This window comes from Trichogramma pretiosum, unplaced genomic scaffold, assembly GCF_000599845.2.
Source record: "Trichogramma pretiosum strain Unisexual culture from Peru unplaced genomic scaffold, Tpre_2.0 scaffold7, whole genome shotgun sequence".
In the NCBI taxonomy this organism is placed as follows: Eukaryota; Metazoa; Arthropoda; class Insecta; order Hymenoptera; family Trichogrammatidae; genus Trichogramma; species Trichogramma pretiosum.
The window spans coordinates 112,729-124,794 of NW_019641639.1; the positions used below are offsets into that span (position 1 = coordinate 112,729).

At 39.1% G+C, this 12,066-nt stretch overlaps 1 protein-coding gene across 2 annotated transcripts in view; it reads left to right on the forward strand.

Moving 5' to 3' along the window:
* Positions 1-12,066, forward strand: part of LOC106656271 — a 35,867-nt gene that overhangs the window by 13,892 nt on the left and 9,909 nt on the right. Inside the window, exon 1 of one of the 2 annotated variants that reach the window (XM_014377127.2) lies at positions 9,382-9,686. The exons of the other annotated variant lie outside the window; for it this stretch is intronic. Coding sequence (XP_014232613.1) covers positions 9,640-9,686 — 47 coding nt within the window. The 5' untranslated portion in view covers positions 9,382-9,639. Of the gene's footprint in view, positions 1-9,381; positions 9,687-12,066 lie in introns of those variants that run through there. 2 annotated transcript variants of the gene reach the window in all.

Consider the following 12,066-nt stretch of genomic DNA (forward strand, 5'->3'; position numbering starts at 1 on the left):
AATGGAGTACGTCGTCTTATCGCTTCATCGCCTAGCCTTGTAAATAATAATATGTGTCGCTGTGTGCAATTAGATTGCATAAAATGATGACGATGAGTCAGAGCTTTCGCTGCTCTCGTTTCGAGCTTGTGCGTATATAGACGCGTGGAAAAAAGCTCCAGCGACATAGTCTCACCATATGGCGTTCCTGCTACACGTGCGTATGCGCGTTATTGACACGAAAATATAAAAATAAATGTCAGTTGTAAATTGTCACCTCCTTCGAAAATGACTCGTGCGAAACTGATACACGTCTTGCACGAAGGTATGAATTTTTACTTGCGAAACCAACGCGGCAACAACTTGTAAAAGAGTATAAATATTTTCACGTTCCAGGCTTGGTAATAAGCAGCTTCTTAGCAACGTGGAAACGTCGCCTCTATGATAGCACATATGTTCACGAGAGAATATCCCATTGTCTTTTGGGGGGATAACTTCTGAACATATACTTACGCGTAGGTCGTTACATCATATTCGCGCGTAAATTTTCATTCATACACGCGAAACCGAACAACGACGTGGACATAAAATGCCGCCTATAGACGAAAACAATTTCCTCATCTTCAACCAGTTAGCTATTCGCATTAACGATATTTTCAGCATCAAAAAATATACATGTTTTGAGATATTTTTCTATTCATCGATCGGTGACGTTACTTGTCTATCCCTGAGTAATTTTCATAAAATTTGCTCGCGAGCTACACATATGCATTGTCAATGGACTTATCAGCTCGTCGCTTACATTCAGCTGCGAGAACAAAAATTCAGCTTAGAAATGCAGTTGTACAAACGATATTATCGCCTACTAACATATGTTTTGGCTACAAAAACGCCGTAACGATCTATATTATTGACAGAAGTCTAGCTCGGTTTTATAGCACCGACGTGTGCTGTGACGTGCAATAGTCGTCATTGGAACACGCACACGCGCAGAGGAACGAGAAAGAGGGAGAGAGAGAGGATAGTCGTCACTCGCTGCTAAAGAACATTGGCCTATAATTGAAAGGACATTGTACTTGTTGGATGTTTTTTCATCATCAATTTCTATCGTTCATTACGTGTGAGTTTCAGATAGACTCTTTCCCTCAATTAGAGTGTACATATAGAGCTGCTTACGATATGTCACGTCGATTTAGATAGCTCAATGCTGAATCGTAATTTTTTGTGATTGCTACAATAATATTGATTTGAGTACATCGAACGCAGTTAATTTGTATTCACAGTGAAAACACTTTTGGAATATTTTGTTACCAGTATTGTGCGCATAGAGCTGTACTTAAAAGTATATGGTTTTGTTTTATAGCTATCTTGCCTCGATCTATAAAATTTAACTAATTCTTGGGTCATTTTCTCTCTCTATCTCTCGAATATTTCTGGTACATTGAGTATTCATAGAAAATTACTACTCGAGTGACGTCAGGCGGGTGCGCGCACATGGGTTTGTAGTTTGCAGTTTGCACCAACCACGCGCATATATACAACCTGTACACTCGGTGTAATAGAACAAAAGCATTATTCATCTCCGGTATTGCCGCACTTGCCGTGTACACGATCGCGAACACCGACGATAGAAAAGCTAAAAAAAAAAAAAAGAGAGTTACGTAGCTAATGCGAGTTAACGAAAAGTCATTGTTCATGCTCAAGGAGTGTATTGAAAAATCGCTGTATTATTGAAATTCTGCATCGGCGGTAAGTTGCGACGCGGCTCTCATTAAACGCGAATGTGCGCGCTGCTGCGCTGGCCTAGCTCGGTGCGCGATTTCATTTTCAGGGAAAGTGACCTCGTTGTATTTTTTTTCTTAGTTACATTCGACCGAGTGCGAATGCATATTATATATAGGTACCAGCGCAAGCGTCTAAAAGAGAGCGTGTGCAATGGAATTTCGCGCTGTGGCCTCATATACATATTTCATTGTTTTTCGCGTCCAAAAATAACAGCCGACTTATAATCGAGCTTTTAAAAATAATTTCACGGAAAAAAGCAGTGTGGAGCAGCGTACAACGCACGAATCAAAAAAGAAAAGTCGTTCGGTTCGATAAGGTCTCTCCTCGATGTGCTCGTATACACGTGGCCAAAAATACTCAATCTAAAATAACGTGTACGAGCATACTAAAGCGTATTTAATCTTTGAAGCATTAGACGTTGAGCTGCTGTTGCTGCTATAAAGTGCCCAGAAAGAATAGGCTCGAGCAGCGTTGCAGCTCGAGCTCTCGAGTGCAACAACCGGCTGTAACTCAAGAGAGAAAGAGAACATAGTTTTCGCGCAACCGGAACGTCCCCTCTCCCTCTCTCTCTCTCTCTTTCTCTGTTCATTTTGTTCTTAACGCGATTGACGAAGACGCCTTTGACGACGTTGAACCTACGTCAGAGAGAAAGAGGCGTACTGTACTGTATATGCGCCTGCTCTCCCCATATCCAAGTATGGTGTTGCCGTCTTCTCAAGCATACATTTAAGAATTTTGATTAATTGTATATAAACCGACCACAAACATATCACTTTTATCGCTTATAAATTTACGGATCTGACCGAATGGACGATTGCCAAAAGAGCGGCAAATATTAAATACCGGCCGAAACGTAATATTTTAACATATTGGACTATTTGTGCTCGATCTTCGATAGGCAAGCTTCGATACGTGTGAGCTCGTAGCCCACGGTATAATTTCATTGTCAATCGATGCGTTTAGTCTTCTGCTTCAGCCTCACCTTGTCATCCCAAAAAAACTGCTCACCGATACCACTGCTCACATATATCGATGCGCGTTCTTTAATAGTTTTACCACCTATAGAGGTAGATTCTGCAAACTGTCCACTGCTGCATTTCTACCTCCGCTATATTTTCTTCTCGACTGCCACTTCCACTTTTTTTGCTTCGATTGCCTTTATACGGTAGCGAGTCTCGGGACTCGATCGGTAAAGGTCTTTCATTCACGAAGGCTATCCTGTACACAAGAGAAAGGGTTATGGATATTTTAAATTTCCGCTTATGTCATTGCCGACTTTGTATCAAATCAAAATTGAGTAGTATAGTTGCAAGCGGCAATAGGAAGCGAATTGCGAAATATAAGAAGGAACCCTTCGATTCACGATTCTGATCGTCGTGTAGAACGCGCACGGCTAAAAAATAATTATTTTACCAGTCGGACACATTATGTGTGAATGTGCGCTCGCTATTATGTAATATGCAGCAGCAACCTACAGAAAGCTATATTTTGCTCAATTTCACAAAATTGATCGTTATTCTGAACAAGTGTAATTATTGTAGTTGCCTCTCGTCGAAGTTAAAAAAAATTATTTTTTTCAAAATCGATAGCCGACTTATAATACATTAGCGGCTCACTCGTCTATAAATGTTAATAAAAGCAGTAATGTGTTTGTAGCGGTCATTCGACTATATCATTGCGAAACGCTAGCAAACATGTATATTTCTATCTCTTGCCAAATTTTCATATGTCTGTGTGTGTGTGTGCACACACACGCGCGACTTGACACTCTCCCGGCGCCAGTCGCGTGGGCAACGATCTACGAAAGAATCGAGTTGCTCCCCTCTCGCAAGGGCCAAAATTATTTGTGCCAAAGCGTAATGCAGTCACGCGCCTTATCGCACATTTAAAAGTGTGCACATACGTATTTTCTATGAACACTCGAGTGCAGCGGCGATTTCTCTATCTCATGCAAAAAGGAAAACGTAATCTCTCTCTTTCTCGCGAGCGAGCGAGCGAGTGATGACGTCTTGGCGTTCTATTCACCTATATTGTAGATTTATCCTACTAACGAACTGTCGCGTTTTCACTTACTGCTGTCGATGCCGATGCCGCCGCCACAAGGAAGGTCAAATGTTTTAAAATGTACATAATGTTATACGAAGCGCGCATATATGCGCGCAAATTATTATATCCGTGCATTATTGTACTCGCGCTTTCTTTGCTCTCTTCGCGCTGCAATTCGAGTGTTGCAAATATACCAACAATAGGAGAAAATACTGGCGACAGTGCAAAAGAGGAGAGAGTAAGGCTGACACGTGCTATTTTCCAAGCGGATTTTCAGTTTCCTCCACAGCTTTTTATGACACGTTTACATCCAGAGAAATACTCGTTTGTCCAATTTTTCTGCGTATTCAACTTTGAGAAAAAAGTCTTAATAAACAAAAAATTTGTGATTCTTGATAATCAACTTTTTCTAGTATCGTGCGTGTATCGTTTGTTAAATTTATGCTAACAAAATGTGGAACAGATCGTTGCATTTTCGCAAAACTTTTTTGTCTGGAAACATCAACTTTTTTTTCTTGTTATATTATATAAAATTATGTTTCATTCCAATCTCAAAAAATGGAGACGATTAACAAATTCTACATTTTTTAATGAATTAATTTCATGAAGATCACAATTAATAATTGTAAATTTGCAAAATACACCGTTTTCAATGATACAACAATGAAAATATTCACTAAAATCATACGCATCACTGTAGCTCTTAGACTGTGATTCAAAGACTATATACACGTGCCAAATTTATTTAGCCTGTTACGTAATTCAGATTGCCAAGGTCGTTTTTTTTATATAAAAATATTTGCCCCGGTCTCACAAATATTTACATTCACCCATCTTGATCGATGTTGGCTATATTTCGATTCAACCTTGTTGAATAATAAATCCAAGTGCAACGACTCCGCATTCGTCTGGAGCGTAATACTGCTGAAAGTTTCATTCTTATGTTGTCGGCATCTATTAATTTATTAAACTTTTTTCTCAATAGACGCCTCCGTTACATATTTGCTTTAAAAAAATCAATTCCAAAAAACGATCAGCTGTTGGAATTATATTTTATAAAAAATTATTTTCATGACGTCATGTAGAGTAACGTATCGAAGTCGAAAAAAAAATTATGAAAAATAAACAAAAAACGTGCCGTGATAAGTTCATAATGGCATCAGCTCATCGCATGCCCGGGGCGAAAACATCAATCTCCAAGTGGCGTGTATAAGCGTTGAAATTTTCGACTTCCGCCATGCACACTCACGTATACTGGCTCTCGGTCGTCGTCGTCGTCGTCGTCGTCGTCGTCGTCGTCGTGTGACGTGGCCACTGCGAATTGTCGTTTCATTTTCATTTCTCTCGATAACCTCGCGTATCACGCATGGACAAACTCCGCGCGCACACTCACTTGCATATTCAAATACCATCTCACTATACACTCTCACCGCATACACATGGTAAGGATAAAAAGAAAAGAAAGATGAGAGTTTAGCTATATGCACGTATATTATATAGCGAGCGCGCGACGTGTGCGAGACTGGGCCACTAATGGAAAAAGTGATTTACAAGTCATGTTTTTCAATTGCCTATCTTTTCGCCTTCTAGCACGAGCGCGTGCATGTATCTTTTGTGCTGGCATATATTTTCCACTTCGTACATTAGTAATCAATGAGTATATAGATTTTACATTGCATAATTTGCCGTAATATTGATCAATTTTTTCGCTATTTTCTATTTTTTCAAATGTTACAATTATGTATAAATCTTGGGTTCATGACGCCGCGTCGCTAGATTCGTTCATTACAATTTCATGCCAACTGAGTAAGAAAAATCGATGAACGCATATGAGCTTAGTTCAGAAGTGTTGAGTATAATGAAAAGTAGGCTAACGTATGGAAAGCTGAATTGAAAGTGTTTCTTTATCCGGAAACTAAGGCTGTAATATGTGTAGGGAGCGTATCGCCTTCGGTTTATGAATATTAAACGTCGCGATGAGTATTTGAACAGTAAATATACTTTATATGTATTTGTACTTGAATAATGAATACGTTTATTATTTATTAATTTAATGTTCTATTCCTCTACACATTAATGCTTATGCTTCATAGTTAGCAAAGCTAATTTAATTTTTTCAAACGATTAGTTTGTAGATTCATCGTTCAGACAACATAATTTAATATTTTAGTACATCGAATATATAATACAGGCTCGTGTTAATGATTTCATTTTGCAAAAAGTTTTAATCTCTTGTAAAACTAACAAGCTGTCAACAAATGAGTTAGCAATGAAGTTTAATGAACTTGGATTCCTCTTGGTGTATCAAAGTTCACCAAGAAAGCTGCTAAACCAGGATACGGAGCGGGCACACTTACAAAAAAGAAAGTTTCTATTTAACTTTGTCGGATAGTAATAGCCCGCAGAAGCCCGCTTATATACAACCAAGAGCTTTTTCTTGTCCTACATTATTGTTCACTTTGTTTAGTTGCAATTTTACATGATTAATTATTTTCGATAAGGTTTTGATTTTAACTAACTTCAGAATTTTCGTATTTGGGTGATGCTTACTTAACTCTTTTTATTAGCAAATCATGTCCATCATACAATAGATTAGATGTATTTGTAGCCTGTCTGCAAGAAAAAAATTTGTCTCGATCTCGTTCGGTTCTCTCTTTTATGATTTCTCCAATGAAATTAGTATCCAATTTGTCAATAATCTAACCGTAGGTAAAATTCCCGTATTATTCAACTTAACATCGAATAGTAAGAGATTTTGATTGTTTCCGAAAGTATGATGTACAATATTTTTAATAGTTGTGGCATTAAAATTGTAGAAGTTTTTCTGAATTCTGAAAAAAGTATTTATCATTAACTTTGCAAAGTTCAATAAACTGTTTAACGCCAAACAGTATTCTTAAAGTTCATGAAAACATTGAAAGAGCTAATTCATCTATAAATTTATAGGCATAACTGCGTAAGCTTCATTAGTTCTCCAAGAGAACATTTTTTAATTCCCCATTAATTAAGAGAATGGATCGCGTAAAGAAAAGGGTATGGAATTTCAACAAATCGATAATTTAAAACGCATAAGACGCGTAACTTTTTTCTTCGGAGTTTAAAGGCAAAGGGAAACAATCGACGAGCGATACCGAGTGAATTTTCAAGAGCATTGCATCGAAGAAGCATTTCATCGAATAATTAAAACTGCGCGACGTACTGTGCACTGGTAACCTTCACAATCTGTCAAGCGTAAATGCAGCAGAAACGCGGCGGCAATAACGCGTAGTTAAAAGGATGATACTCAACGACAAGCTGTTTTCATCATTTTCACACTAGTGGTCGCGACACAGTTTGCCCTTCGATTTATTATTCATCGAAATCGGTGGTCGCCACCGCATCGAATGCTTTTAATATAATAGCAGCGCCCGGGATGCTATTGTTGCCTTGGAACATTTTTCATTGATAAATGCGCATTTCTGCGTAAACACATCTTTATAAATGGGTAAATGTCATAGAATATTAATAATCGATAAACTGCACGACATTAAATATTAATTGTAAAATAAAAAGTCATTTTTAAATTACTACCGATAGACAATATTTTATTATGACGTTCAAAGACAAATTCATCAAAAATAAGTCTGCTCTCGTGAGTTTTGCACGAGCTTTGCAAGTTTTGTCCAATATTGACATAAATTATCAAGTGTCTTCTCAATGTAACTCCAAAAGCCATTAATCAAATCTTTTTTTTAAATTAATTGTTTACGGAATATACTAACCTTTAATATATTAAAGAAACTAAATGAATGATATGCGTAAAAATTAAAATATATTCTATAAAATATTCGAATTGTTTCAAGCTAGTAGTACAGTATAGCTACAGTATAAAAAAATGTTACAATGACAAAATTAACTCATGAGGAAAAGAAGTGAATTCCACGGGATTTACCCATATATATGAAGCGCGTGACGCAACTCGTCGATTCCATGCGTATTTTTAGGATATATCATTAAAGAGGGTGGGTAGTAATCGTAGGATGAAGCCACGGTAGACACTGCGGTATATAGCATAGCGCGTGCGATGTTACAAGTGGGTTGATTCGAACTAGCGACTCGCATAGCAGCAGAGCTGGAGCGGGAATCGTATGATCATACGCTCGCTACTGCTGCTGCTGCTGCTGCCGTTCATGCTGATTGGAATAGATCATAAAGCATATATCGTTGGGTAATAAGCATTTATAAAAATACATAACGAAATCGATTCAATCGATCATCAAGCCATGATTGAAGCGTTAATCGAATATCTTGACAATAAACACACACGTAATGGATTTGTACCATCGTGTTGTGTATCGTGATGCAAATTCAAATTGCTTTTATTCGAGCGTGTGTTGTAGGCGCGCTTTTACACGTATACGTATTCATATATATAAATGTATAGATATTATGCAGCGCTGAGATGCGATCAGAAATTTACGCTAGCCAACGCGCGAGTCGTCATCCGCGCGCTCCGCAAATCTCTTCGAGGCACAATGCGTGCAGCAAGAATGTCATTATGCGTGCTCGTTTGTTCGCGACGAAATTAAAAATAGTTCCAGCTGGTGTGTGTTGTAAAAAGTATCGCGACGACTTGAATAAATAATGTCGGTTATCGATATGCCTGTAAAGACTGTCAGCGATGCTCGCGATGCACTCGTTGTTGACCTTCAAGCCAGCAAATTGGTTATGATTTTTCCTTGGTTGCTTTACACCGTGCGGTTCATTATCTAGAACAGAGAGGCACGACTTTTCACCTGGTCGCTTTTCCGCGACTACTCCGCACGTAACGCGACGATACGAAATATTAAAAAAAAAAAATCATAATAAGTCTCGGCTCGACGGTCGCAAATCTGCGGGTCAACTGGGAGCACGTGACTCGCGCGACGATCTGCATACACATGCATTACAACGAGCCATTTCCGCATCCGTTCTGGCGTGTATGTGCACGAATCAACCAGTGTACTGTGCGCTACTGTCACATATTTTTATGTACATGTATGCGTGTGTGCGAGTGAGATAATGCAACAAACAACAACGAGGCCACAAAGGCAATGTCTCGTCTGATCTCTGTCTTTCTCGGTGTCTGTGTTAGTAGTGGTCAGGAGGCTCGGAGCTGTCGTCGTGCGGTCCGCAATAACACGCGCGCAGCTGAGCAACCCTGCGATGCTCTCTAGCGCGACTCCATATAGCACTGCAGCGCGTACATAGGGCCGAACCGATCGATACGACACTTTCTCGAAGCGGCAGTCGTGCCGGCTGCTAGTATAGGTCAGGTGTATGCGTCTATACAATATGTATATACATCTCTCGGCTCTAGTCTCTACGTACGCGGTTGCACATTGCAAGTAATATATAGGTATAGTGGAAGCGGTGCAAAAAGACCGTGTGGGCGACGACCGGCAGGTACTACTACGCGCAAGCGCAAAAATCTATCCTATCTCTCTCTCTCTCTCTATCTCTCGCAACGTCGTCGGCTGGCTGTGCTACCTACTCTTCGCTTGCGTCTGCTCTAGTCGGATGTAGCTGCAAGCGCGTATAATACGCGAGCGCGAGTCGAGCTTTTTGCAGAGTTGCGAGAGAAACCCACGTTTATGTCGCTCTTACGCCAGTATAATCGTTCACTCATTCTATCTACGCGTGATTACGAGCTTGCGAGAGTTTGATTTCTCGCGGACTTTTGCAAAAGTCGAAAACTTCCCCTCGTTCGAGCGAGTATTACGAATATCGTGCGCGGGTGTGCTCGGTTGTGTGGGTGCTACGATGAATATATATACAACCGCCAGCACGAACGAGTGAGAGCGTAGGAAAATGTTTCTCATCGTTTACACAAACTGTGGCATGGTTTGCAAGTGCAGGTAAATACATCGCCTATCTCACGCCATGGTCCACGTTTACGTTTTCCTCGACATAAACGAGTAAATTTTTCAATATTTCATCGCATATGGAATTGACCGACTTTACAATAACGCAAATTCATTGCGTATCTCGGGACGTGCTTTGAATTTTAATTTTTGTCTTATATTGTTTTCACGATTACGATCATCGTTGATTCTGAAGCACAAAATGTCAGAAATTACGATAAAAAACAAACAATTAACGAATTGTAGTTAATAAATGAATGAAATAATTTAAAGTAGCGAAACATAAAATATTTTATTGAAATGAATGCGAACATAGATGAACAAATTATAACACTAAAAATTTAGCTTGGAAAATTAATTATTTTCAGTATTTGGGTTTATACATATTGAGTAATAAAAGACATTTCAAATACATAAGTTTTAATGAAATTTCTGAGCACTTGACTGGACATTGTACATTTTACGTACAAAATGGCAATATCCCCTGTAATAAAAAATATATAGTTAGCAAAATTTATTTGTACTTGAAGAACTTAGTAATTTTTAGATTGCACGTATTCTGTAATAGAAATAAGGCAAATATAAAAGAAATTCATTTCGTGTCTCACTCTCGGATATTGTATAGACGGTACAGATATAGTTATAAAAGTCTCTCGAGAATAGTAATAGAATTTTATTTCAAACTAATCGAGATCTCATCCCCGATGACATACACTTCGCGTAGAAAAATCGTTCAATGTAATTGTTCATTGATCACGTACGTGAACGAAGGTAAAACGTCATTTGAGAACGATACTAATTCTAAACTTTATTCGCGAGATAAAATTATACACATTGATTTTTCGTGTATACATCACACTTGGCTGCGAATCTCGTTTTATTATAGCACAAAGTATACGTTACAATTTTCTTGTCGTTCATGCGGTCTCGCTCAGATTCACGACGTATATATACAATACAATCTTACTGAGTTAAAAACCTACCGCACATATGCATGGGACTTTTGTTTTCATCCTTGAACTTTCGTGCTTCATCATCATCATCATCATCATCGTTATATCTTGTCCACACAATGTTTTCTCACAACATCGCAACACTTTGTAAATATATTAGCGCGAGCGTACAGCAATTTGCCTATTGTTGTCGTGGCTTGCCCTTCTCTTTTTGCCCGTTTCTTTTCTCCATCGATATTTTTGATTTATTGCCATACGTTCTCCAGATCACCGAGTACATATGTATTAATATTTTTCGAAGCGTAGTTTTTCTTTTTAAAAACCCACATTGTTTCCAACTACATGATCAAAAATTGACAACCGAAGCCTTTCAACGGATTCTGTCTGCTCTGATGGCCTTGACTGGTAGACAACGACGACGGCAGCATATACACGTTCGATTAAAATCTGTCTTTTCCTCTCTTATTAAGTAGCAGCGAATCTCGCGCGATGATATTCAATATGCTACACGTCCCCAAAGCTCCAGAGACGGAACTTTTCAATGACACTTTGTCGCGATACGCGCGCATGCATAAGTTGTACGAATCGCACAAGAGTACGGCGCGATTTAAGAAAAAAGAGAGAGAGAGAGAAAAAAAATCTTTCGTGAAGGCTAACTCCGGTAAAGAAAACCGATCGTGCGAATTGCATATCGAATGATCGAGCGCGTTGGGGCTAACTTACACGCGTATACAAAGGCTCTCAGGCCAGGCCATGTATCGACCACTTTCCAAACACATCCACGCTGCACACGATATAATAATAATACTTTATTCGTTTTATATCTTACATATAGTCTTTATTCAACTTCTATAGGTATAGCTGGCTTCGAGGTAATAGGATTATACGCGCATATTGATATTATAGAACGATTTTACGTAACCCGTGGCGCGCAAGGCATGCATATTAACTTCCTTGTACGGATAGACGCACGCGCGCCGTGTACTATACGCATATACGGCTTAATGTACGGGGATTGAACAATGCGCGCCTACCCGCATATAACACGCGGGATTATATGTCAAATATCGAAGCCGCGATATTTGCTCGGCTTTCGACGACCCAGATATGTAAATTAATTGTTATAATACAGTCGATCGATGGAAATAGAAATAAAGCGAGAGACAAAAAAAAACTACATCTCACGCGGCGCGTAAAATAATCGTACGTCGATACAGGACAACACAGCTGCTGCGGGATGACGTCGTTAAGTCGCACTCGAACACATTTTATCCCATTTTCTCGCGCTCGTTCGTTCCCCCATCAAATGCAGCCGCGTTAGTAAACACACACACACACACACACACACACACATAAACAGGGAGGGAGTATACCGCGTGGGTGTACATCTGCCATAGGGAGTGAAAAAAGACCATCGTCGT